The sequence below is a fragment of the Falco rusticolus genome, chromosome 4 (assembly GCF_015220075.1).
Source record: "Falco rusticolus isolate bFalRus1 chromosome 4, bFalRus1.pri, whole genome shotgun sequence".
Classification (NCBI taxonomy): Eukaryota; Metazoa; Chordata; class Aves; order Falconiformes; family Falconidae; genus Falco; species Falco rusticolus.
The window spans coordinates 70,166,084-70,191,388 of NC_051190.1; the positions used below are offsets into that span (position 1 = coordinate 70,166,084).

Consider the following 25,305-nt stretch of genomic DNA (forward strand, 5'->3'; position numbering starts at 1 on the left):
TTCAGATGCTGTGATAATGCCTGTAACTGCCTCTACGGACATAATTTTGCCAACGTAAATAGGTCCACCAATTCCTGTGAAGAATTAAAGAATTAGAAAACTAAATAACATCATGCTTGCTGATTTGGCAATTTTGGGGAAGATACTTCACTATCTTGAATCCAGATATAATACTTAGAAACATGTAACATGACACTAATCATAAACCCCAGGAGAAATATTCTGCCGGATCATAAGCCTGTCATGTACCACAATTTCCTGCAGCCCTTAGAAGAGCTGAACAAAAAACATCCCTTTCCTTCTTCCCTCAGATCAAACTCTAACTGAATGCTATAAATTTTGCACTTTAAATAAACAATTTAAAACAAATATTACTGAGACTGTTAATTCGTTTTCATGTCCAGTACAAAGCTCTAACTTTCGTAGCATATATTTTTCTTTAGCAGTAACTCTGTTAGGTGCCCAGAATTCAGACGTTGCCAAATTTATGAAGATACTTATTAGAAACAGCATTTGTGCTATGACAACACTGAAGAAAAGAGCTGGTCAAATTAATGTCTAACTGGTACACTTAAGATCTTATTTGTATGTGTTACTTCTAACTAATATCATAGAATCATAGAATCGTTTAGGTTGGAAAAGACCTTTAAGATCACCAAGTCCAACCACCAATCTAACACTGCCAAGTCCACCACTAAACCGTGCTCCTAAACACCCACCACATCTACACTTCTTTTAAATACCTCCAGGGATGGTGACTCAACTGCTTCCCTGAGCAGCCTGTTCCATCACCTGACAACCCTTTCATTGAACAATTTTTTCCTAATAGCCATCTAAACCTCCCCTGGCACAACTTGAGGCCAATTCATCTTGTCCTAACACTTGTTGTTACTGGGAGAAAAGACCGACACCCACCTCACTACAACCTCCTTTCAGGTCGTTGTAGAATGATAAGGTCCCCCCCGAGCCTCCTCTTCTCCAGGCTAAACAATCCCTGTTCCCTCAGCTGCTCCTCACAGAGTTGTGCTCCAGACCCTTCACGGGTTTTGTTGCCCTTCTCTGGACACGCTCCAGCACCTCAGTGTCTTTCTAACACAGTATTCGAGGTGTGGCCGCACTAGATTAGCTTATCCAAACTACATGAAAAGCCAAAATAATTTATTATACTTTAAATGGGAGAAAATTGGCAGCGGCTGAAGTAAAACATTTCTTCTGGAGTTAGCTGTATAGCCCGGAATAATTTAATTTTCTGTCCAATAGATGGCACTGCTGTTTCTTTGGTTGTGTGTAATTTCTCAATTTGTGCATAAGGTACATTATTGAAGTGTCTACATTTCCCTGTGCTTGGACACATCAAAAATAGACAGATTTCATAGATTCTTTAAAATGTCATTCTGCTATCCAAATAACCGGATACCATTTTCAATAAAGCAAGTTAGTGTTCTGGATTAAAAAAAGTGAAGTGGATGCAAATACCCAGCTGAACGTAATTCTCTTCTTCCCAGAAGTAGACCGCAGAAACAAGTTCCGACACATAGATCAAGGATGGACTCAGAGCTAGTAACATAACAAAGTAAGTTCTTTATCGTATGTTAGAATAAGTACATCGGATTTTAAACTGCACTATGCTTTGCAATTTTATGTTTATTTAGCCTAATTACTAACAAGTTTAAAATGAATTTATCAAATGAATTTACACATCAGCATTAAAATTCTGTCATTACTTTACTATAAAATCATGATAAAAGCATCATCTGAGAGTGTCAATCTGTAAACTAACACCGTACTTTTTTCTGTGTGCTACTGAAGCACGACACATCATCAGCTCTGCAGCAAAAACTTAAATGCTGAAATATTTTAGAAGTTATTTATAGTAATTTTTATGTGTTCTAGTAGAGATCATATTGAAAATCCATTTTGTCTCAAACCATTTGTATGGGACTCATGTTCTCTTCTGCTCTAGATCTTTGGTTAAAATACTACAGGGGCCACAGTCATTCATTAATTTATTTATTTTTGCCAAATTGTGGTTTCTTGGGGACTTGTGTGAAACGACAAGCTGGTCTCTGTCCTGTTCATCGTGAACAGGTGTTCTAATTACAAAACCTCCACCATATTTGACACCTTTATTAGCTGTCTCAGTTGAGAAACAAAGGATTGATTGGGTAGGGGTATAGAAGTAGCCTTTCATTGCTGTGGGGAAGCACCTAAAGGTCAAGGTTAATATACATTAGTGGGGGCAGTATTGCCCATTGCCTATGCTGTTCTTGTGTTATTAATCAGTGGAAGACTTCATCCTTATATAGCTATTGTGGGAGCCTTAATTACACAATTTATTTTAACTTGCATTTCTTTCCAAGTTATATGAAAAGCAGACAACACTTCTTGACCAAATATTCCTAGAACAATGAAAAATCTCCAGAAAAAATTCTGTAATATATACTGTACGAAATGAAAAGGCAAGGTACGCATCCTTCAGTCAATATAATACATGCAAAAATGCTCATGAAATGAAATATGGCAGAGCACATGAATTCAACAAGATTGAATTTTTGGCTGGCTGGTAAAAAGTGAAAACATTTACAGTAAACAGTCTTCCCCTTTACTGTAGCCATTTTGTTCTTGCCACATAAGGTCTACCTGCTACTACTAGCTTTATGATTTAATATTCTCAGAGGGTTTATAAGAAGAATCTAATATATAACCAATAAAAGGGCACTACTCTCATTAGTCTCAATTGGGACCAGAATATTGTCAACATAATTACACAGCAAAGTCACATTATTATAAAAGTATATCAGCATCTTCATTATATGTACATTTATTTTCAGTGGTTTACAAGACAACACACAAAATATTCCAGAACGAAATATGATTATGGTAACTCAATCTGGAATGCATTTTCTGCAAACTATTTTTTTTCCTATTATGTGAATGTAAAATAAATACGGGCCAGACACTCAGTCAGTGAGCTGGAACTATACCAATTTGTACCAGCTGAGGGTTCAACTCTATATATTCATTTATGGATCCTAGTCACACTTGGACCCTTCTATGACTTATTAATGGTTTTGATTTAGAAATGAAGCTTTGAAGTAATTATATAGTCACATGGCATTCATCCAATATACATATTTAATGTAAATTATTGCTTCCTGATTTTCACAGAAGACTTGTGATTAGATTATCTGGTGCTTCCATATTGTACTTGGAGCTGGATTGCAAAGAGAGAGAAGTATATGTAAGCCACCTTTACAATTTCCTGACTCTGCCCAGCAAGAAACAAATACGGACTTCATTATAATGCAGAAGAACAGAGACAGCTATTTCCCTGCCTGAGGTCTCAGAGAATTGTTCTAGCAGTTGAGCTAAACAATGTCCTGACTATCTCCTTGGCAAAAGAAACTGAATGAATTGGCATAAGCTGCTATACCAACTCAAAACTCTCCAGAGATTCCCTTTTCACAATGTGAAACCTCAAAGGGCTGCGCTACGAGAAACAGCTGTAGCAGACCTGAAAGTTTGACCCCTAGACTCCAGTACTGTGCTCTTTTTATGTGTGTATGACTCCCACTGACACCAACTGAAGAGTCATGCACATGAGGAGAGCAGAATATCAGGCAAAAAAAGTCTACTACGTGAATCTGAGAACAGAGTATTATTCTCTTGTGTCAAATTATGGCTCCATCTGGTAACATTAAGTGAATACTGGTGACTATAGAGCTGAATCAATAAATTGAAACAAATAATTTATTTGGTGAGTTATTTTACTTTTTCACTTCAAAGAATGCCTGTGAATGGATTACAACTTCCTTAAGTATATTCCAGGAAACTTTTAAGGAATTTTATTTTATGGTTTGTTAGTTACATGTGATTGCTCATATACGTCAGACTGCTCTGTTTCTTTTCCCTGAACAGAACTTTTAATAGAGCTGGGGTAACAGAACTCTTCAACTGACAGTAGAATTTAGTTGATACAATTATTTTGGAACTTATAGTCAACTAGCCATCCTTTGTTAGTTATTTTGGATACTGAAATTACATTTCCTTTAGAGAATGAACTATGAGCATTCTCTATTACTTGGGAAACAGTAAAAAAAGAAAGACAATGCCAATATTCAGAATATCTGAGTGCCATCTCCCTCAAAGACTGGGTTTACATCTGTCAACAAAGTTGCATGAACCATCACATTTTAAAGGATACCTTAGTGATATTGAATTTTCAAAAAATATCCTACATTTAATGCCTTAGATTACAAGACATATTTTCTTCATATGTTCTCTTCAAAACATGATTTTTATCTCTGCTTTCATTACATCTGCTTCATACCTTTCCTTGATAAAGCAAATGATAGTACAGGTAGTGTAACTCTTGTAACACTGATGAGAACCAACCTATTCCAGATGACTCATAAGAACCAAAAAGTGCCTTACAGTCAAATTCAAATAGACCTGCCTTGCAGGATAAGGACAAGATGAGGCATTCTTTAAAAATCGAAATATTATCACTTGTGTTCAGATTAGTGTTTTAAATAATAATTTAATTATTGCAGACTCACCTTGCATTCCTAGGACTGGCTGCTGTCAAATTAGCTAATGCTGTCACTGCAGCTTCTTTTACCTCTTCATTGTCACTGCTTAGCAACTGTACTAGCTGGGGAATCCCTTTGAAAGAAACAGTTGTATACATAAACCTTTAAACAAACCATGGCAGTCTGCAAAAGTATAATATGCTCCTTATTAAAGCAAAAGCACAGATTCTCAGTTCATCCCTTCCCACCTTACTTACCCTGGAGTCCAAATGCATGTTTGCTAGCTAAATTCTCACACATGGCAGAAATTGCTTGGGAAGCAGCAACTTTCACTTCATCATTATCAGTTTCCAAAAGGTTTATGAGATACTTCTCAACCTCTTCCTCATTTAAGATTTTTCTATTTTCAGCTTTAAATGAAAAAGAACAATAGTATTAATCTGCGTTCATTTTCCAAATCAGTGAAAGGATGTGATTTTAATTTCATATAGTTGATTCTAACATAACACTTGCTTTTGATACCGTGAAAATGGAAACAGTTTAGTAACAGAGGCACCAGCAATTAAGAAATGTACACAAAGGACCTGACCCAAAACCAATTAGACTTCAGTGAACTCTGAATCCAACCCAAAAGGTGACTATTAAATACAGCTTTAAACACATGTAACCCAACAGAATGCACAGTTTGTTCTTTATAAGACTTAAGGCTGCAGAATGCATACAGGCTTGATGAAAACAGCTTTTCCAATTAAACAGATCATATTTACTCAGGACTTTGGTCAAAACTTTGGTTTATGCTAACAAAGTCCAAATGCATAAAATTGAAGAATGTACTAGTAAATGTACATTCAAACTTCGTGGACTACCAATTAATACACTACAACAGACAAAAAACAGGCAAGGGGTGTTAAAAACTGAATTTTAAATTCTGCATGCCTTGTGGTTCTTCATTAATGGACACTTTGCAAAGCATTTCAATTTTGTAGTTTAGCCTGCTGATGCAGGGCTTACTGCTGACCTATATTACAATGATTGGCAGCAGCTAAGGAAGGACATAAATATTCCCTTCCTCTACACAGGTAACAACACAGAGCATCTCAAAGTGTCTACAGACATCTAACAATTATACTAATCAACTCACTCATCTCAAAATGGATGAGATCAGAAGTGCAGGTGTTTGTTTAGAAAGAGCCCCAAGTGAAACTTTCTCAGCCAGAAGCACTGGACAGCACAGCTCTACCATTATGAGGGTCAATAAACATTTAACCATATGCACAATTTAAAGCAGACTCATTACATTCTGTAAGTTATATCTATATGGTAAAATTTTCCAATGTATCAAAGATATTCAGGAACTGAGAAGTAGTAGGACTTGAACACATTTGGAAATTCTACCAGTGTTTACTAACATTTTGAGGGATCATTCCCTTATTTGGACTGTTGTCCGACGAATAAAAAGTTTAAAAAGGAAAGAAAAAAATTGTAAGTATTCTTTTAAACAAAACTGAATCCGTGAATCCATAGTGAGTAGAAGTAAACAAATAGAAGTCCACAAAGCCAATGAAAAGAAAGTTTGATTGAAAATCTAGTTACAGCAGAAATGACTCAATGCACCTATGTGAGATGGCTAGCTGTTTTCCCCTCTGTAGCTCAGTTTTAAGTATTTTTAGAATCATCAGAAATATGCAACTGAAATCACAAAGCAAAAGATGCAACAAATAAAACAGAGAGGATTTTAAGCGTCTGCAGAACCTTGGCCACAACTTTGATGTGTATCAGGCCAGCTCTCAGGAGAAGGCCTTAAATGGGATTACAGACCGTTTTGACAAGTCATCAAGTATGCTGCTGGCCTGTTGCTTGCCAAAGTAGTCCATAATCCCCAATAACGATCTCTAGAGGTTCTTCATGCATCAGTAATTTGGTTCTTGTACAGCAAATTACTTACAACTATACAAATTTCCTTAAAAATTATTCTTGCTTCTGAAGGCAGTTATGATTATAGGTGTTTGATTTTAAACATAATTTTTACCTCTATGAAATAATAATAATAATAATAATGTAATTAATTTGAATGAGTGAAAACAGTGATTTAAAAAATTTTAAACAGAATAAAGCATTTTTCAGTAATGTGGAAAAACAGATTTTAGATTTGAATTTACAGTAAAGAGTATGCACCTATATTTAGCTAGCTAGACAGGTGAAAATTATTAATATTTTAAGATCCAGGTGCCAATTCTATGTAAGGGATGAATATTTTCTGCAGATCACCTCTCTATGATGTTTCTTCTATTTCCTTTAGTATAGAAAAGAATGTAGAAATGAAAAGCATCCTTTGTACTTAAGCACTTCTCACGTCAGTGCCAACATCATATTTATTGTGACAAATTTCTTGACCCCTAAGTAATTTCAATACATTGATTTAACATGAAGTAAAATACTTAGGCATACCCAACTAAGCGGGTCTGGAGTACCAACACTTCTGTCCAGCTTTTCATGCATTGACCCCATCACGAGCCAACCTTTGTTTTTCAATATATTTTCCTACTTCCCCTTACCCCAAATCATGATCAGACTTCTACTGATTAACTATTCAGCTCACTGTCATCACCTTATGGAATTATTTATACCAATATGAAATGAAAAAAAGTTAGTATTAAATAGTACCATGACCTCTCACTGATTGTGAGTTGAGATAACCCAGATGAATACAAACCTGTATTATGAAAAAGCATATGTTAATCTGGCTACGCATGCTCCTTTTAGAAAGGATTTGCACCTAGATACATGTAAATAGTGGGAAGATTCAAACCAGAAGTTTGGCACAGTGAGGCCAGACTCAAGTGAGCATGATCATCACTTTCTCCATGCACACTCCATAGGATTTTGTTGCTGCTGGTGTGTCTGGCATTGTCAGGGGAAAGTCAGGCTCTACTTAATCAACTGTCCAGATAATCTACTCACAGATATTCAATAATTTATAGCATTAAATTGTATTTTGCATTTGGAAATGACTGCATTATTTGCTGGGCAAGGAGAGAATTACAGTAAATTCACCACTGCAATTCTGAACATACAAAATAAAACCAGTGATAAATTAATACATTACATTCAAAATTATGTTGCAGAAAAAAAATCTTCAGGGGCAAAGGGATAATGATTATGTATAGAAATTTGATCAATATTAATTTACTTAAAACAGAGCAGCATCCTAAAGGTGCTATTTAAAATTGAATATAGTGTTTACACCATGTAATTTATACTGATATTGAGAATAGCTTTTAAGTGATACATCTGTATTGTCACAACAAAACCAAAAAGATACAGGAGTCCCTTTCCAAAGGGTTGAAAGGAACATAAAACAAAACTGTTTGCTATGATCACATCTATCAGGAAAAAAACAAAAGTAGATTCCATCCTTCAACCATAATTCAAAACCAGACACTGTTGTATACTCAACTTCCAGGATTAAAAAAACAGCTGAGTACATGTTCTATCATAGCAGAACTAAGTTTTTCATTTCAGTGAAAAGCAGTATTTTTTTCCTCAAGTATGTGGGACATGTTGGTAAACTGCAACCACAATTATCAAACATGAAGAATGTGGGCTACTGTATGGCTATTGCCAATTTAATGAAAAAGTCAAAAAAGAATCTGGAGCTGTGTTGTATTATATTAGATTTACATCAATGCAAGTATTATATAGTATACATTAGTGTTGCAGTTTGGATAGGCTGTTTAGTAAATTTACAACCAGAATCCAAACAGACAAGAACTGAAAATATTTGTTTTCTTTTTGCACTTGGACTATTTCTTATAATGGCCTCAATGCCACTTGTCTTCCCACTGGAAGGCTGACTTTAGACCAGTAGCTCTATATATTTGAAATAAATTTAATACTTCTGGGAGCCATGTTGAGCAGCAAGTTTACTGGACTGTGTTTTTCACTGCACCAGTACATGTTCCCTTTTGTCTAACTGTTTGTTACCAAATTCTGCAGCTTGGAAGCAAATAATTTAAATCTTCTTTTGATCTATTTTCCCAGCTTGCTGCATCCATACCAACTGTCATAGCCTGAAGAAGAGAGCAAACCTTTATAATGAAACCACATTGACTCCATTTGTAAAGGAGTATGACAAGAAGATGCATCTTCACTGACGGTAACATCCCATGATATAAGATCATAGGCAGTACTGTAATATATTATGTGCAGTTCTTGCCACTGTGCTTTAAAAATGTTGTGTTCAGACATGCTTCTACTAACAGCTGCTAAAATATTAGGCCACAAAAACTGAAAAAGGTGTGAAAGAGGAAAAGGCGGCTATGCTTATTTGAAAATATATATGAAAAAGGAGTAAGATGCAGTAGGAAGTAGTAGGAGTAAATATAAATCTGCTTAGCATACTACTTATAAGCCTGTCACAGGACTATAAAAATGATACTGACAGTCCTAAGTAGCATAATAAAATAACAATACAGGAAAATACACAAAGAAAAATCTGGCATAAGAAGGTCCCTTCCTATCTTTGATATTTAAACATTAATGAAAAAATTTTTCAGTGGCGTGCAAAGCTTCCAATAAATCAAGATAAAAGCACACAGAAATCCACAGAATACTAGGAAAGGTAGACTCCACTCTTTTCATGTATCATTTGCAACCCAAATAATTACAAATATTCAGGACGTCAAACTAAGCTAGGTGAGAAAAGAATTGGAAAGATAGGGTGGGGAAGAGAAGAAAGGAGGTCTGAAATACTGTAGAAAGGAGAGATTATTTTAGCCATGTGTTAAATTAGATAACATATTTGTAAAATACAAATAAATTAAAGGCATAATTCAACAACAAGATTATAAAAATATGAATGAAGTATTTAAGCTGTACCGTCATAGTTACTGTCATCAAAATCCCTTGACAGAATTAAAATCTTCTGTAGACAGAAGAATGTTACTTCTTATATTGCGTTTTGTTACACAGCACTACCTACTAGGCATATGTTGCAACTCAGAAGCCAATGCAAGGAAGGCATTTCAGATGTAATTTATTTAAAGAGCATCCTTGTGGGCAAAAATGATGAGCATGTTCTGTCCAATTCAGAATTCTTTCATGAATTAAAGAAAAGTGTATAAAAAAGAACTATAGGATGAATAATTATATAAATATGACAACGAAACTATTTAACTCCACTGGGAATATTAATCTGCAAGCCATCTGAAAGGCTTTTTTTCATGCCCCTGTTGAAGGAACTTGTATTTGAAACTGCCTGACGTTTAGACAAGCAGTTGTATGCAAAAGGAAGTAAGCTTGCAATTAGGTCTTAACTAATAGTGATGAGAAATAGTATATGAAGGTGGGTTTAGATGGCAGTTACCTGGCATCATTAAAAGAAAGATAAAGATCATATTTTTAGAGCTCCATTTTCTATTTTGAGGACAGCATTTTGCAAGAATATATTATATTTGAAAACAAATTGAGGCAAAATCTAAACATGTTCATATACATATATAGCCTAGCATAGAACTGCTGCTCTGATTGGCAAGATTCATCACTGTAAACTCATTCTTGCTATTGTGTTCCTCAGCACAAGTACTACCCTCAACTGGGTAAGATGGCCTCATCCTGGATGAAAATTTACTTCATTAACAAATACATGTGCATGGATTTTTATAAAGTCACATACAGTCATAAGCTGCTTTGGTAATTGCCTTTGCTGCATTCTTCTGAATATCGGGGACAGTAGAGACTCCTATAAATGAAAGTAGCTTTTTAAGGCCTCCTGTCTGCTGAATCAGTTGCAGAGCATGCACATCTTCAAGGTAATTTCCCAACACAGCAAGAGCTTCCGCATGTAGATCACTGAATTCCTAATAAGGAAAAACCCCCAAACAAAAAACCTTAAAATCATGATTAAAATATCTTTGTCTTTTAACTTTGTCAGATGATTGTCATAACTTTCATCTGGACAGTTTATTCATACTGCAAGGTACATACTTTCATACTCATATTTTTTGTATAATTTCTTTGATATACGTTAGGATGCCACACAATTTATCAAAAACAGTAAAAACCCAGAAAGTTTCTCATTTACATCAAAGTGGGTTAGGCAGGTATTCAGAAAGGACCTGTCATCTTAAAATTTCAGAAACTTCACAGAATCCTCCACACATTATATTTCCTATGGTGTCATCTGAACTCATGAAGCACTAAAATGAGACTCATAATGACATAAACAATGAAATTTCCAAGGTAGGAAATTATATTTAAGTCCATTGATATCAAAGACAATTCAGAAAAAAAAAATCTGTGTTCAAAGTAGGAACCAGCACCTGATTTCAGCATATAATAGAAAATGTTGAGAAAACATCATATAAAAAGCTATATGGTGAATTTTTCTGATATTTACAATACTGAGAAATGGACAGTAAATGCAAACTAGTATTACTAATAGCAATAAAGCAATAAACCAAATATAAACATTCTGGTGAATCTCTTTGCTCCCTTTCTTATTAAGTTAGGTATTCTAGCTTATCCTATTTCTATCACAGTTAGCTCCAAGTAAGGAGCTCTTTCTTCTTTTATCATTCTTCCACAACACAAGTATTATTTCTCATTAGTCATACAAACATTAGCAGCAAGAACAAAAAACTTTTAAGGCAAGTAAACTGTACATTGGTTTCCAGTATCCTCAGAAGACAATCTAATCCTTTATTTTCTCCGAGCATTATCCTGGTTTCTCTGTCTTTGCTAATTACTTCTAAGGTTTTAAGGGCTAACAACTGAATAACTGGGTATTCAGATTTCAGTAGTTCCAGCAAGGGTGGAATTACATTCAGTGCACGAACTGCAGCATGGCTTTGAAAATCCTGCAGTAAAATATTCAACAAAGAATGTTAGTGATAGAGAATGTAACAGTACATCAATTCCTGACTTTGCAGAAAGAACACTAAAAATCTGATTTCAAACACAGAAAATAAGTCAATACCCCAGAGCTTCCAGTTCTGAAGATTTCTTTCTTTTCAGCTAAGAATCATATTTAATATAATCAAGCCCCACCAACCTTAAATTCCAATTTTTTTTGCATGACCGAAGTACACACTACAGAATCTAGTCCCGTCTAAGGAAGCTTGTATACTCTTAGTTTTCCCTTTTTTGTATCAACATACATGTTTCTTCAAGAAAGTTTTTCAAATTTAGTTTCATCATTTTTATTTACCTTAGTGGGGGGAAAATAGATTTTGCACTCTGCTGTAGTTGCCTGGTTATATCTTTTTGTTTTAGTTAAAATTTCAACTTTAAACAGTGGGTATGCAGCTTAATAAAAAGACAGTAGTAGATTATATTAAAATAGAAAAAATTAAATAAATTACAATTTGCTTTTAAATAGCTTATTGCACATGTGCAGCATGCAATTATCCTTATCAATATAAGCAAGCACCAGGTGCAGTTATCCAGATATACCCTGCAACAAAGACAGTGAGATAGTAAAAAAGGAGAAAGAGTAAAATGTGATTCTGAATAGACATGCTCTGATGCCCCAAAAGAGATAGAGTTATAAACTGAATTCATTATTGAATTGATTCGCTTAAGCCACGGAAGAGAACTGCCATACAAATGCACCATTCTTTTGCTAAGCAGCATATGGATGACATTAGTGCTGAGTGTGAAAGTAGCCAATAACAAATCTGTTCCTCCCAGCATGGAAAGTAGCTGTTGACAGCATTCACCTTTCATTAAAAAGATGTTCAAAATTGTGGCTATGGACTTGCTGGCTATAACAAGGCACAACGCAATTGTTAGTTCTTTAATTTACAGGATTATTTCAAGCTTTTGGATAGACAGGTTATAACTCTCATTACAGAGATTAACAATTTCCAGCTAAGAAAACAAATTCATATTAATTAAAAAAAATCTGAATCTGATTCTGATCTCACATTGCTGTATAGCATGGATAATTGCATTAAGTTCAACAGAATCATAGCCAAATCATCTATATTCATAACTACTGTAACAGGGACTTTGGTGTCATGTTTTCAAATACATTGATAAACACTGGGGAGTAATGGAACTAAATATTTCATAATTATTAACCCTAAAGGGGTGGGGGTGGGGGGAAGTGCTTATCCGCCTCTAATTTAAAACAACAACAAACTTTACCTGCACCAGGAGATAGATACATTCAACTGAATTCTTCTTAACGTCAGGATCAGGGCTACCTAGCAGTCTGATAAGTGGTTCTAATCCACCTTGCTCAAATATTTGCACTTTAGTAGTATATTCAACAGCCATATGTGCTAGACAGAGAGTAGCAAATTCATGGATAACTACATCTTCTGTGGGGAAAAAAAAAATATTTTGATCAAATTTGATTCAGCACAGTGTATGTTCACTAACTGAGTGGTTCACAATATTATTTAAAGTCAATAAACAATAGCTGTTAATCATATCTAACATTGCCATAATCATGTTGCTCCATCTGTACGACATAAAACACTACTCAGTGAGTAACAGGGCTACTCCTATAAAAGCAATTACCTATTTAACACATAGTATGACCAATCATAAGTTGCAAGGAAGACGTTATTGTCTGATCAAATGGCAATCATAATTACTTCTGAGTGTATTTTTGCACAAGGAATGAATACTGCAAGCTACCTTCTGGTGCCAGCTGTGATATAAGTGAACTTGTGACATCCAGTTCCCTCAGTAACTTCTTGACATCATCTACAATGAAATAAACACAAATATGAAGCCTTTCATTTGGCATTCTTGGCTGAGTAAAGAAACAGATTCTGCTCCAAGGCAAATGCCCTTATGGTTACTCCCTGAGTGACAAAACGATCTGACTGGGAATAACACATAACTGAAGTTATACCAAGATCATAATGGGCCCAGAAAACACAGAGGAGATTTTCAAGTATCAGACAATATCTCTGACATTTGATATATATGAAGTTCCTCAATACTCTATTGAAACTTCATTCAAAATATTTGCATCTAGCAGGTTCTGACTAAATATTGCACAGTTTTAGTTGTCAAAGAAGTCATATCCCAATACTTAAAATTATCTGTGGTTAAAACTATCAAACTAAAAGCAATCCTTCCATTATTTAATTTTCAAGCTGTCACTTTCTAATTTCATGGTAACACAGCCCACACTGCAAACCGAAAACATGAATTTCATAGGTCTTATTGAAATCACAGTAAAGACTTGCAGAATGGGTTTTTATTGTTGTCAATGGCAAACTAGCAAAACCACAACCACTGAATAACCAAAAAACATCCTTTGGGACAGACTACATGTGATTTTACAGGGCAATGTTATGATCAACACATTACAGTGTTGAAACGTAAGAAAAAAAGTATGAGTTGCATTTACTTTTAAAGAAAAAAACAATTAAGATGTGAATAAAAATGGAAGATTTTCAGCCATTCAAATCCATGTTTGTGCAGCAGCGTTGGAAACCAAGGTCTGAAGGGAATGACTATGTGCTAGTGCTGAGTTGAAAGTAAGGTAAAGATCATGAGGTCCAGCACAACATGAAAAGCAGATAGCAGCTGATGAAAAGACTTAAATAGTGGTTAGGATACCACCATGGAAAACAATTGGGTACAACATCTACCAAAGTAAGACCTTATTGATTATATTAATTAGATGTAGGTTTATAAAGCAATGTAAAAATAACAGCCACTGAAACTCAACCTTACATCATCATCTTCAGGTATGTCTACCTAGCACTCACTGCAGCTTGATCATCTGGCAAAGAGCCACCCAGCATGGATGTAATACATCCATTCTCACCTTATAAAAAGGTACAAGAAAATCTGCATATACTGTGGTTTAATCATTTAATAATGGTATGGCTACAGCAGATTTACTACCTTGCGGTGAATGCAATGTCTCTGAGACATATTCAAGACTACTTGAATTTCACTAGCTCACATACAGATAACAAAATATTTACAGCAGCACTGACCTGTGAAAGAAGATGGGCAAATATGCATGCCCATGCTTGACAGTTCAGCTTTTTCTGCCATCAATACTTGAGTTAGCTCTATAAATTTAACACATTTTCTCCCTTATCATTGTAGTTACACTAATGCCTGAAGTAACAACTGATATTTAACCACAGCATTTTCTGTAGATGATAAATACTACTTTATCCTCTCTTCCAACTTTTGTGAAAGAGAAGACTGTGTCATATCCACATTGGTGGGCATCTTATGTAGTCAGGCTTTCCCTGACAGACATAACCCCAGTATTAAACTATTTCACTTTGGCCCTGTGAAAACAAAAATACGGGTTGGAAAAAACTTCTCTTGTAATTTTTTTTTCAAAATGATTGGAGTTCACTCTAGTTCAATTTGTTCCTTTATTCTAGGCTGTTAATGTAAGACTTTTTCACATGGGCAACGTATTGTTTTGATGATGACACTCATACACACTGAAAAATATTTTAAAATGGAGACTCTTACGATTAGAAGCCATGATGCCAAATACCATGATGGCATTTCTGCGTACAATTGGATCTTCATGTGAGATGAGTTTATACAGAGGTTCCACTGCTCCAAGACCAAGAAGTGTCACTTTGTTTTCATCACCTGAAGAGTAATTAGGTTAAAAGTTATACAAAAATGCAATAAGCTCACAGTTTTAATGTAACAAAGTAAACCAGCTACCGATCTTTTATCAGACTGTAGAATAATAGAAAAAAGGCCTGGACAGGACCTGGGGAGATTGTGTAATCTACACTCCAAATAAACATGTGTCAAATAACATCAAGGATTAATAGTACCTAGGATTAATTCACAATTGTAAAGCAAAGGATGCTTTTGTCTGTTGGACACCCAACTAATTTGTTGGGAGACTGCAGTGGTAGAACAAAGGACAGCTTTCTATTTAGCAAAGTACATGTGAATGGTATCATTAAGAACCTAATTTTATTTTCCTCTTTTCTTGCCTCCCAATTTCATCTTCCTCAAAATAACAGCTAATTCATTCTGTGGATCTCCACTACTCCTCAACTGAAGCAACTACCAGGATCATTAAGTCCCAGAGGAGATTTCTGTCACCTGAGAATGGAGCACTTTGTAGCTGAATAGGCTCTGGACATGCAAAGAACAGAAGCATTTTGTACAATTACAGCCTTCTGTTCCTGCTCACTCAAAAACCACCCCAAATCCAAGAAACAAAATCCAAAACCTACTCCTATTCTTACTTCCCACAACAGCTTTATAATTAATTTTCTAATGAACCATGCCTATTCTTTCTGGCTACAAGTGAGCAATGTGAGAAGAAATTGTGGAATGATGCTCATTCTCAGGCCAGAACAATTAAAATACAAGAACTTTTTTTTATTGAAGAATGGGGTTTAATTTACTAGCAAAATTCAAGAAATAAATTAACTGCAAAGTGAAAATAACTCCTCCTGTGACACACTGCAAAGCTACAGACTAGTATTCTGGAAGATTGCAGGAATATCTGCATTAACAATTTAAAGTAGTATTCATTTAGTAGATCCAGAAAAATTAAATATCTGTCCTTTGAAGTGTGTCACATTTTAGTGTGAACAGCAGGGCAGGAGCCAACAAGAGTTTATGGTGTGCGGTTCATAGCTGTCTCCCAACAGTCCAAATTCTCTCTTCACATACTCAAGATTTGGTTGCATGCCCTCTGCCAAGCTTGCCACATCAAGCTGAACCAAAACATCTTTCAGATCTGTAATACAAAAAAAATAATCTCTTTCCCAGATGCAGGTATGTTGCTTATAACAGAACAGATCTAGGTTATATTTAAACCAAGCTGTTAGAGAGAGAGTGTAAAATCCCACAACAAAATTATCGGAGTTTCCTTCATGCAAACTACAGGAGTTCTTTACAACTGCAAATACAGGTTCGATAGATATTTCAGAAAACCCCCAAAACCTTTGAGATTAAATGAAGATTTCAGTGCTAGGAAATTAAAAGTTTGTGAACCACTTTCAAAATCTAAGCAGTTCATTGCAAAAAGACTAACCTTTTGATGCAAATTTATACAGAGCATCACATGCTTTGGCCAAAACTTCGTTCTCAGGAGAACTAAGCATCAGCACAACTGTTGCTGCTGTTTTGCTTTCAATCAATAAAGGATCAAACTACAAACAAAAAAAAAAGAAGGAATAGTTTGATTTATACTGAGTCTTCCTGTGTGCTGCAGTAGACTCCCACATTTCATTAAAAAAATAATCTAGTTTGAGATCTACACTGAATCAGAAATACTAACATAAGTTCTTATTTACTTGGAGATACTAAGTTTTTAATAACAATTTGAGACATTGTTGAAAAATAAGAAAGAATAATTGACTTCCAAATGTAATCATGATTTCATCTCATATGAAGATTTTGGGAAAACTTTTAACGCTTCCCTGTACATCTAGGAAGTCTTCAAGGCAACAAACGATATAATTCTGTTACACATGGAAGAGCATCCTGCAGCTTCAGAACCAAACATGAGAAGTTTCCCTTAAGCAGCTGTGCAGAGTCTATGAACTTAGGTGTTGCCCAAAGAAGAGGATTTGGTTACTCTGTGGCATTAACACTTTGTGGTTGCTTAAAAAAATTATAAAAAGACCCTTCCTGTGCCTTCATCCATTCAGTTCACTAGCTCACCATGATCTTGTACTAGCTGAAGTATCCAGTTAGAAATTATACAAACTGTTCATTTCCATTTCTGACCTTTCTCACAGAGAAGGAAATTTTCCAAAAAATCTGGCAGTTTTCACCCTCTTAATAGACTCTTTAGGGCTAACACCACTTAAGCAAGGGAATCTTCTAAAAAAGCCTTTCATTCTTTAACAAAACTCAAGGATTTCTGAAAATTCTATCCATTAAAAAGTTTTAAGCTTATTTGGATTTTAAATAATTTTTTAATATGGAAAAACTGTCTTCTGTCCTCACACTTTAGGTCTATAGAGTATCTGTGTTATACACAGAAACTACTAGATACTGGAGTCATGCAGTCTCTCAATATCAATGTATTTATCTTTAAAATACAACAGATTAATAACTTAAGATAGCAGTACAAATTATTTAAAAATATTATTACAATGTATATTTATACTGTATATATTTTAAAATGTCATTATTTGTTTTACTTCAGTTAAAAACCTGCTAATAGCTACATCAGAGACACATGTTGCTGAACAATAAGGGCATGAAGATACATACAAGTGTCAGTTGTCGAGCAAGGAAATTATTTGGAGCAAATCTTCAAAAAAATTATGAGTGTGCCAGAAGGAAAATGAACAAAAAGGAGGCTTTTTTCCTTCCTCCTTCTCTGACTTCTTAAAAAATAAGGCAAAATATGATCTAGTACCCAGACTTCTAGATTAATTTTTTGGTAGGTTTTTAAATCTAAGTAATTCCATCATCTTCCACGAGGCATATCACACAATTTAACAGTCTGCAAGATCAAGATCTAAGTTTCACTAACAGTTAAGAGGCTGGCTGGCTAATGTGCTTAACTGGTCTCCCTAGCTTCAAGCAGGTCTGAAAACTTGAAGACACTGTCCAACTTCATGTTTGCTGTGACAAGTTGGAGGTGTGGGACAAGCCATGGAACCAAGCTCCTTTTTAAAGACATTATAATCAGGTTACTGTACCATAAGTCATTTTGCTTAACAATGACTCAGCAACAAGAATTAAATCAAATAGTGGCACAGTGGTCCAAGTTACATCTTAATGATGGGCCTAAAATGATGGAATTCTTTATGGGAATTTAATTTTTGGATTGTAAGGAGGCAAAAAAATTCATTCATTCTACCCATATGAGAAGCATATAAAGAATTGTCCCTTTAGCCACCTTCATACTTCTCTACTTCTGTAGATTTGTGTCCTTGCACGGACAGAACATGATCCTCCAGGAAAGTGCTACAATTTAAGCACAGACATTATCTCCTGAGTCTGGCCAAACACTTGGTGATGGGATAACACCATAATTTTTAGCGAAAGCTGTTCATCCTCCAGAGATAAACAAACACAAAGATTGATCTCAGATAAAGCGTAATAAGAAATGAAATATGAAATAAGAGTTTTAAAATATCAGTTATTTATTTACATTGACCTAATATCAAAGACACTATTACATTGCTCCATTTTCGTTGTGTCTCATGTTCACAAGTAATCCTATAAACTACAATTCAGCGATAATTCCTAGGATTTAATGATGGGTTGGCAAATGAGCAGAGTGAAATTGGTCTAATCTCTACCCTTTTGTATAGACATTACATTCACTACTACTGTCTGAAATATTCAATAGGCACTTTCCTATTAGAAGTAGCTTCGTGTTGAAAGCACTGTAAGAAGAGTCACTGAAATCAATGTTTAAGATAATGTTTAACAAGTCAGAGGCCTGAAAAAGTCAGTGATTTGCTGGGAAGTAACACTGTTCATCAAAACTATCAAAACCATCACAGAACTGGATATGACTTTTGCTTATCACAATGCCAGCATAGCTAGAGTCCCCCCTCTTTTTTTTTTTTTTTTTTTCCAAAAAATCAAGACTTGTGCCTAAATCTTCATACATCATTGCAGACTCTTCCCTTAATGGCACATACAGGACAGGTTACATGCTAGAATAATACCTCTGAAGTTACAAACAACCTTGAATTAAACACAGAAATTTACCTGGTTTATAAGCAACAACATTTCCAACATTTGGTCTGTATTAAGAAAAAGCCAAGTTAAATGAAAGAGAAAGCTACAATTCATAAACTTCTGTATGTCTTTGTTCATTATTTTTGTGTACCTTTGACTTCAAAGCCATTAGAAACTGTAGAGTATTTGGGGTTTTGGTTTTGGTTTACATCAATTTATCCTGAAATTGAAGATAATATGAAATATGTTTCCAGTCAGACCAAAGACCCATCTAGCCCAGCATTCGCTCTCTTGCAAAGGCCAGTAACAGGTGTGGGCAAGCAGACTATTAGAATTTGCTTATATTTCCTCCCAGACTGAAGCACTCTGCAACCTTGAGTCAGTGATTTTATCTCTGTGTTCAAAAGGTCCAAGAAAAATTTCCTTCCAGTTAATTTGGTAAGTAATCTTTGAAGCCAGTAAATTTTTTAGCCACCATTAATATTCTGAGGCACCAGTATCACAATTTAATGGTCATATAAAGAGTTGTGCCTTTTCTTTGTTTTACAACCTGATAATTTTGTCCTCCACAGTTTGTTCACCATAAGAAACAGCAAAATAAATTACACCCATTTGCCTTCTCTTTGTATTCATCATTTTATAAGTTTCTATGATATTCCTCTTCACAGACATTTCCTTTTGGGGATGAAGAAACCTATTCCCTTTGATCTTTCCTAATATAGAAGACACTGTGTTTATTCTTGTTGCCTTTCTTAGTACTTTTCAACTGTACCTTTTTTTGAGATGGAAACACCAGAACTGTTAATGGTATTCATCATGTGCATGTATAATGCATTTGATAGTGACATGGTGTTTTGCCTTTTATTCCTGGAATTTGAAATATATTTATTCCTTTTTGCCTACTTAGTAACAGGCTGCCATTTTCATGAAAGAATCCACATTAATTCTGATAGACTGGATGACACAGGTTGCAGAACACCCCATGACATTCCACTTGAAACCTGTCTCCATTATGACACCTGAACAGTAATTTATTTTCTCACCTTTGCTTTCTATTTTATAAACACTATCGCCAGGAGAGGAGTTCCTTTTTACCTCTTAGTGTTTACGTGACTGAAGAGCCTGGTCTAAAAACTTTTGAAAAAGCTAAATAACTGTATCAGCCCAATCACCATTATGCACGTGCTCACTGACTCCTTTAAAGGATTCAAACAGATTTTAGAGATTGAACTTTCCTTTACACAAGCAGTATTGAGTCTCCCCATAACTATCATATTCATCCATGCAGTTTTTTTCAGTAACTATTTCTACCACTTAGCACAGCACAGAAGACAAACTTTCTGTCATTATGGATGTATTTCTTTTTGAAAATGAAATTTTCTACCCTCCATTTCCCTAGTACAAAGGGTACATATTAAATACCGCAAGTAACTGTATGCCTTGCGTCTACTGTCATGCCTTTTAATTTTTTTTTTTTATACTGCAAAGATATTTAAGTTTTAATTATTCAGGCCTGTTTTAATTACTCCTATCCACATAGATCTTTGTGTCACCTCCTGATTTTCTAGGTTATCCCATATAGAAATGGCTTTAGATCAATTTATCCTCTCTTACCCTCTCACACTGAAGTTTTATGTCAAGTCGCCTTTCATAAGCATTTATTATTGACTGGCACTTATGAATTACATTTGTAATATTCATGTTTCCACAGAAGAGTTGGGCAAAACCTGATATCAATTGCTATGCCTCAGCGACATCACGGCTATTGGATGTTACTATCTTAGTCAAAATTATTTATGCGTATTTAATATTGAAATTGTGAGGTAGTTTTTGCTGATCAATTTTTCTGTGACCTTTGAAAAAGCTCTTGCAGCACTATCACTCTTTACAGACAAACCCACTGCTTTTTTAAAACAGTGTACTGAACTGGATTTAGTTTCATGCTCCTCTGTGGGACTCATTGAGGTCCTGATTTTCATTAATTTAGTTATTATCTGACACAGAATTTATATTATACCCTTTTCAATGTTTCTGTCTTACTTCCTCTACTTCTTTCTGAATAAACCAATTCAACTTTAAAAATACCTATATTTTGAACTTTTATCTTCTGGGGAGTCTCCTTATACCTTTTGAATTTATTTACGCTCTTGAAAAGTGTGCTAGTGTCAGACCCTTAATCTCCATCTTTTGAAAAAAAAGTCACATTACTACCATTATTTCACATTTAGCTTCAGTTCTTGTACTTGTCACTGTAGCACTTCCAATGACAGCAGCAGTTCAGGTTTTTCTGGTAACAACTGTATCTCTTTGCATAAGATCCAGAAGATGTAGTATTGTCATTCAAAATACCTGTAAAATTTTGTATTCAGTAAAAACCTCTGCAGATCCATCTAGGATCTTAATGCTTCCATCCTTAAAGAAAGGGAATGTCTGCACAGTTGAAAAGACAGGCAAATTTCAGGTCACTCTTCTCCTTTCTCTTTTGATTTTTACAAATGGAAAGCTAATACTGTTCTTCAAATAAAAAGAGGCCTGGATTGTTTCATACATTACTACTTGCAAAGCCTGCCAAAGACAACAACCTCCACAAAGAACTATACATGCCCAGTTACTCTGGTTTGTATGCTGTCCAAGAAAAGCAGAAACAGAATCATCTTTAAAATACATTTTTAGAATAACATGGGTAAGCTGGGAGAGTAAGAAACTATGTAAGGATGGCAGAGCTTGGGCTATAATTGTGTAATGTTTATTTTATAGCACATAGCAGTTTATAAACTTACCACATCCTTGGGTGGAGGCTCTACTTCCTTCTTTACTTTTTTACCCATTCTAAAAACAAAAAACAAAAAATAAAAGCAGACAAACTCACTCCTGTTTTATAGGAATCATTTTACCAGGGATTTAGGAAAGCTTGCAAGACAGACCTTCTCATTCATTTGACCCACCTGATCCATTTGAAGATCTCTTTGACATACTAATTTCTATGCAGAAAGTTGTCCCTTATAAACAAAACAAACTTTCTAACACTTGAACACATTTGGTAAAATACAGCTGTTAACAAAACACATAACTAAAAAGAAAGATCTGAGATGTGACAGGCTCAAGCTGTAATGTGGTACAAATACACAATTCTTGCTTTAATTTAGTTTTATCTGCATCTATAAATCATGTATGAACTTGAAAGTCCTATTAGCGTATTTCTCTCTGTCTACACCTTCTATGTTGGCAAACATTCTACACAACTGCAGAATGTACAAATAAGGTCTGCCTTCAAAATGCAGTTCAAATTTCAATTTGAATTCTCTGTTCATATTTCACAGAAGACAAAAATCAGGTCTGCAGGTATTAAGCAGTTCTGCACAGCACAAATTTCACTGGTTTAAAAAAGTTATACCTATTTACACAAAGTACAACTTACACCTTCTGCTTTTTTTTATTAGCACATGTGCACATGAACCAGGAAGACCATCTCCGCTGCATCTATAGTAGCTTCTGAAACATACGGATGTAATACCTCATGTGGACCTAATTTCATGTAGCTTGCAAAACTTCAGCAGAGCCTTCCACTCTACAGCTACAGGCAAAAGTAAAGAGCAACATAACCCACTAGCACTACCTATGTCTAGAACATAACCCAAGTTATGCCAAACTTAGGTTTGTTTTAACACTATGTAAAAGTGAAATGTGCACTGTTAGTACCCATTAGAAACTCCTCCATTAGTTCTCAAAAGGAAACCACACATTAAACCTCAGCCAGACTGCCTGTGGTATAAGAGGTTTTTCTGGTGCAGTATGAGCTGCAGCCTGGCTGGTTACAAAAGTCAAGGCTATTGTTTGTTGTGTTCAACAAAAATCTGGAGCTCTTATTGAATCCTCTGAATTTTTTTTAGGTATTGTTCCTATACTGGCTTCTTGAACTGTAAGGCGGCAGTAGTGAAACCAGTTCATATGCACATTCTAAAAATGGATCTGAAATATAAATTTTCGTAAGCAGGTCACTCATTATAGTTTTGAGATGAAGACCCATACAATCAAAGATTCTTCACCTCCCATCTGCTTTACCCTTGTGCATATATACACACGCACATGAAAACACACACACCCCCCAGAATTCAGTATTTCAGAAAGTGCAGCTTTGGCTTGAGACAGAGTAACTTATATAAAGAAAGCATAAGGACAAATTACTAATAGTATATTCAACAAAAATGATGGACATACTACCTTCTGATTTATGCAGTCACTGTAGAAAGTAAGCATCATGCACACATACAAGAATCAGATTTACAAGGACCAGGAAATACTGGTTATTAAAACTGTGTTAAATCCTGATATGGACATATGAACATTTATTTAGAAATATTCAGTTCAGCTCAATTAATTTCAAATATAAACTAAGCTAAAGTAATAAAAAGCAATTTTAATTTTGAATGAGTTTAGGTTTAAACCAAACTATTTTAAGAAGTTAATTCATGTAGAAGTATTTATAATGTTGTAAAATTAATGTTCATAGATTCAAATAATTATACATATTCCAAAACTGTGAATAACTAAAGCCTTTAACTGTAAAAATTTCTTCACACTGTACAATTACATCCAACTTCTGAGAATATTTTCAAGACACACATTCTTCTACATCTTCAGAAATATTTGGTTCCTTGGTAATATTAAAAAAGCAGTATGATCTGTAGCAACAAGCACACAGAACTGGCCAATTATTGTGGATTACACCCCTCAGTCTGTTTCTTTGCTGCAGTTATTATTCTGGATTTCAATGCATTCTGCCATCAAATGTTGCTCTTAGCTTTGTTCCCATAAAGCGCTCTGCATTCAACAGTCATCCTCTGACTCGAAGCAATGATGCACATGGAATTCTTTGGCTTACTGATAATTAAAAATGTGTCTTCTGCATTAAATTTTGATTTTCAGACAATCAATGTGTACAGGTATTGAAAGGCCACTGACCCATGAAAGAACTTCTTATTCAAATACCTTTCTCTCCATGATAGCTGCATGTTGCCTTTTCTCAGTAGGTTTACAGTATGCTTATCTTTGATTCTCAGTTTACTATTCTAAATATTTAGAATTCAGAAAAAAACTAGCAGGATTTAGATTTTTTAAATGTGATTAAATGCTGGGTGTATCTTACCTGAAAAACCTCTTTTAAAAACTAAAACTCTTTTCACTAGTAATTAAGTGTAATTAATTAAATTAAATAATTACTGGAGAAACTGGCTGCTCAGGGCTTGGATATGCGTGCTCTGCACTGGGTGAAACCTGGCTGGCTGGCCGGGCCCAAGGAGCGGTGGTGAACGGAGTCAAACGCCGTTGGTGGCCGGTCACAAGTGGTGTCCCCCAGGGCTCAGTCCTGGGGCCAGTCCTGTTTAATCTCTTCATCCATGATCTGGGCGAGGGGATCGAGTGCCCCCTCAGCCAGTGTGCAGAGGGCACCAAGCGGGGGGAGCGCTGATCTGCTGGCGGGCAGGAGGCTCTGCAGGGGGGTCTGGGCAGGCCGGGCCCATGGCCGAGGCCGGTTGTAGGAGGTTCAACAGGGAGAAGTGCCGGGTCCTGCACTGGGGACACAAGAGCCCCACGCAGCGCTACGGGCTGGGGAAGGGTGGCTGGGAAGCTGCTGGGCAGTGGAAGACCTGGGGCAGCTGGTCAACAGCCGGCTGAACATGAGCCAGCAGTGTGCCCAGGTGGCCAAGAAGGCCAACAGCAGCCTGGCTTGTATCCAAAGCAGTGTGGCCAGCAGGGCCAGGGAAGTGATTGTCCCCCTGTGCTCTGCACTGGTGAGATCGCACCTCAAATACCGTGTTCAGTTTTGGGCCCCTCACTACAAGGCAGACATTGAGGTGCTGAAGTGTGTCCAAAGGAGAACAACGAAACTGGTGAAGGTTCTAGACCACAAGACTTAACAGGAACAGCTGAGGGAATGGGGGTTGTTTAGCCTGGAGAAAAGGAGGCTCAGGGGAAGCCTTATTGATCTCTACAGCTACCTTAGAGGAGGTTGTAGACAGGTGAGTGTTGGTCTTTTCTCCAAAGTAACAAGTGACAGGACAAGAGGAAACAGCCTCAAGTTGTGCCAGGGGAGGTTTAGATTGGATATTAGGAAACAGTTCTTCACTGAAAGGGTTATCCAGCATTGGAA

At 35.7% G+C, this 25,305-nt stretch overlaps 1 protein-coding gene across 1 annotated transcript in view; it reads right to left on the bottom strand.

Annotated features, from left to right (window-relative positions):
- Positions 1-21,985, bottom strand: part of ARMC3 (armadillo repeat containing 3) — a 48,332-nt gene extending 26,347 nt beyond the window's left edge. The window contains 9 exon segments of the mRNA XM_037387317.1: positions 4,560-4,665; positions 4,790-4,942; positions 10,207-10,390; positions 11,195-11,389; positions 12,681-12,856; positions 13,179-13,247; positions 15,000-15,125; positions 16,540-16,657; positions 21,938-21,985. Of these exon segments, the coding sequence (XP_037243214.1) occupies positions 4,560-4,665; positions 4,790-4,942; positions 10,207-10,390; positions 11,195-11,389; positions 12,681-12,856; positions 13,179-13,247; positions 15,000-15,125; positions 16,540-16,657; positions 21,938-21,985 (1,175 nt within the window).
- Positions 21,986-25,305: the final 3,320 nt, after the last annotated feature.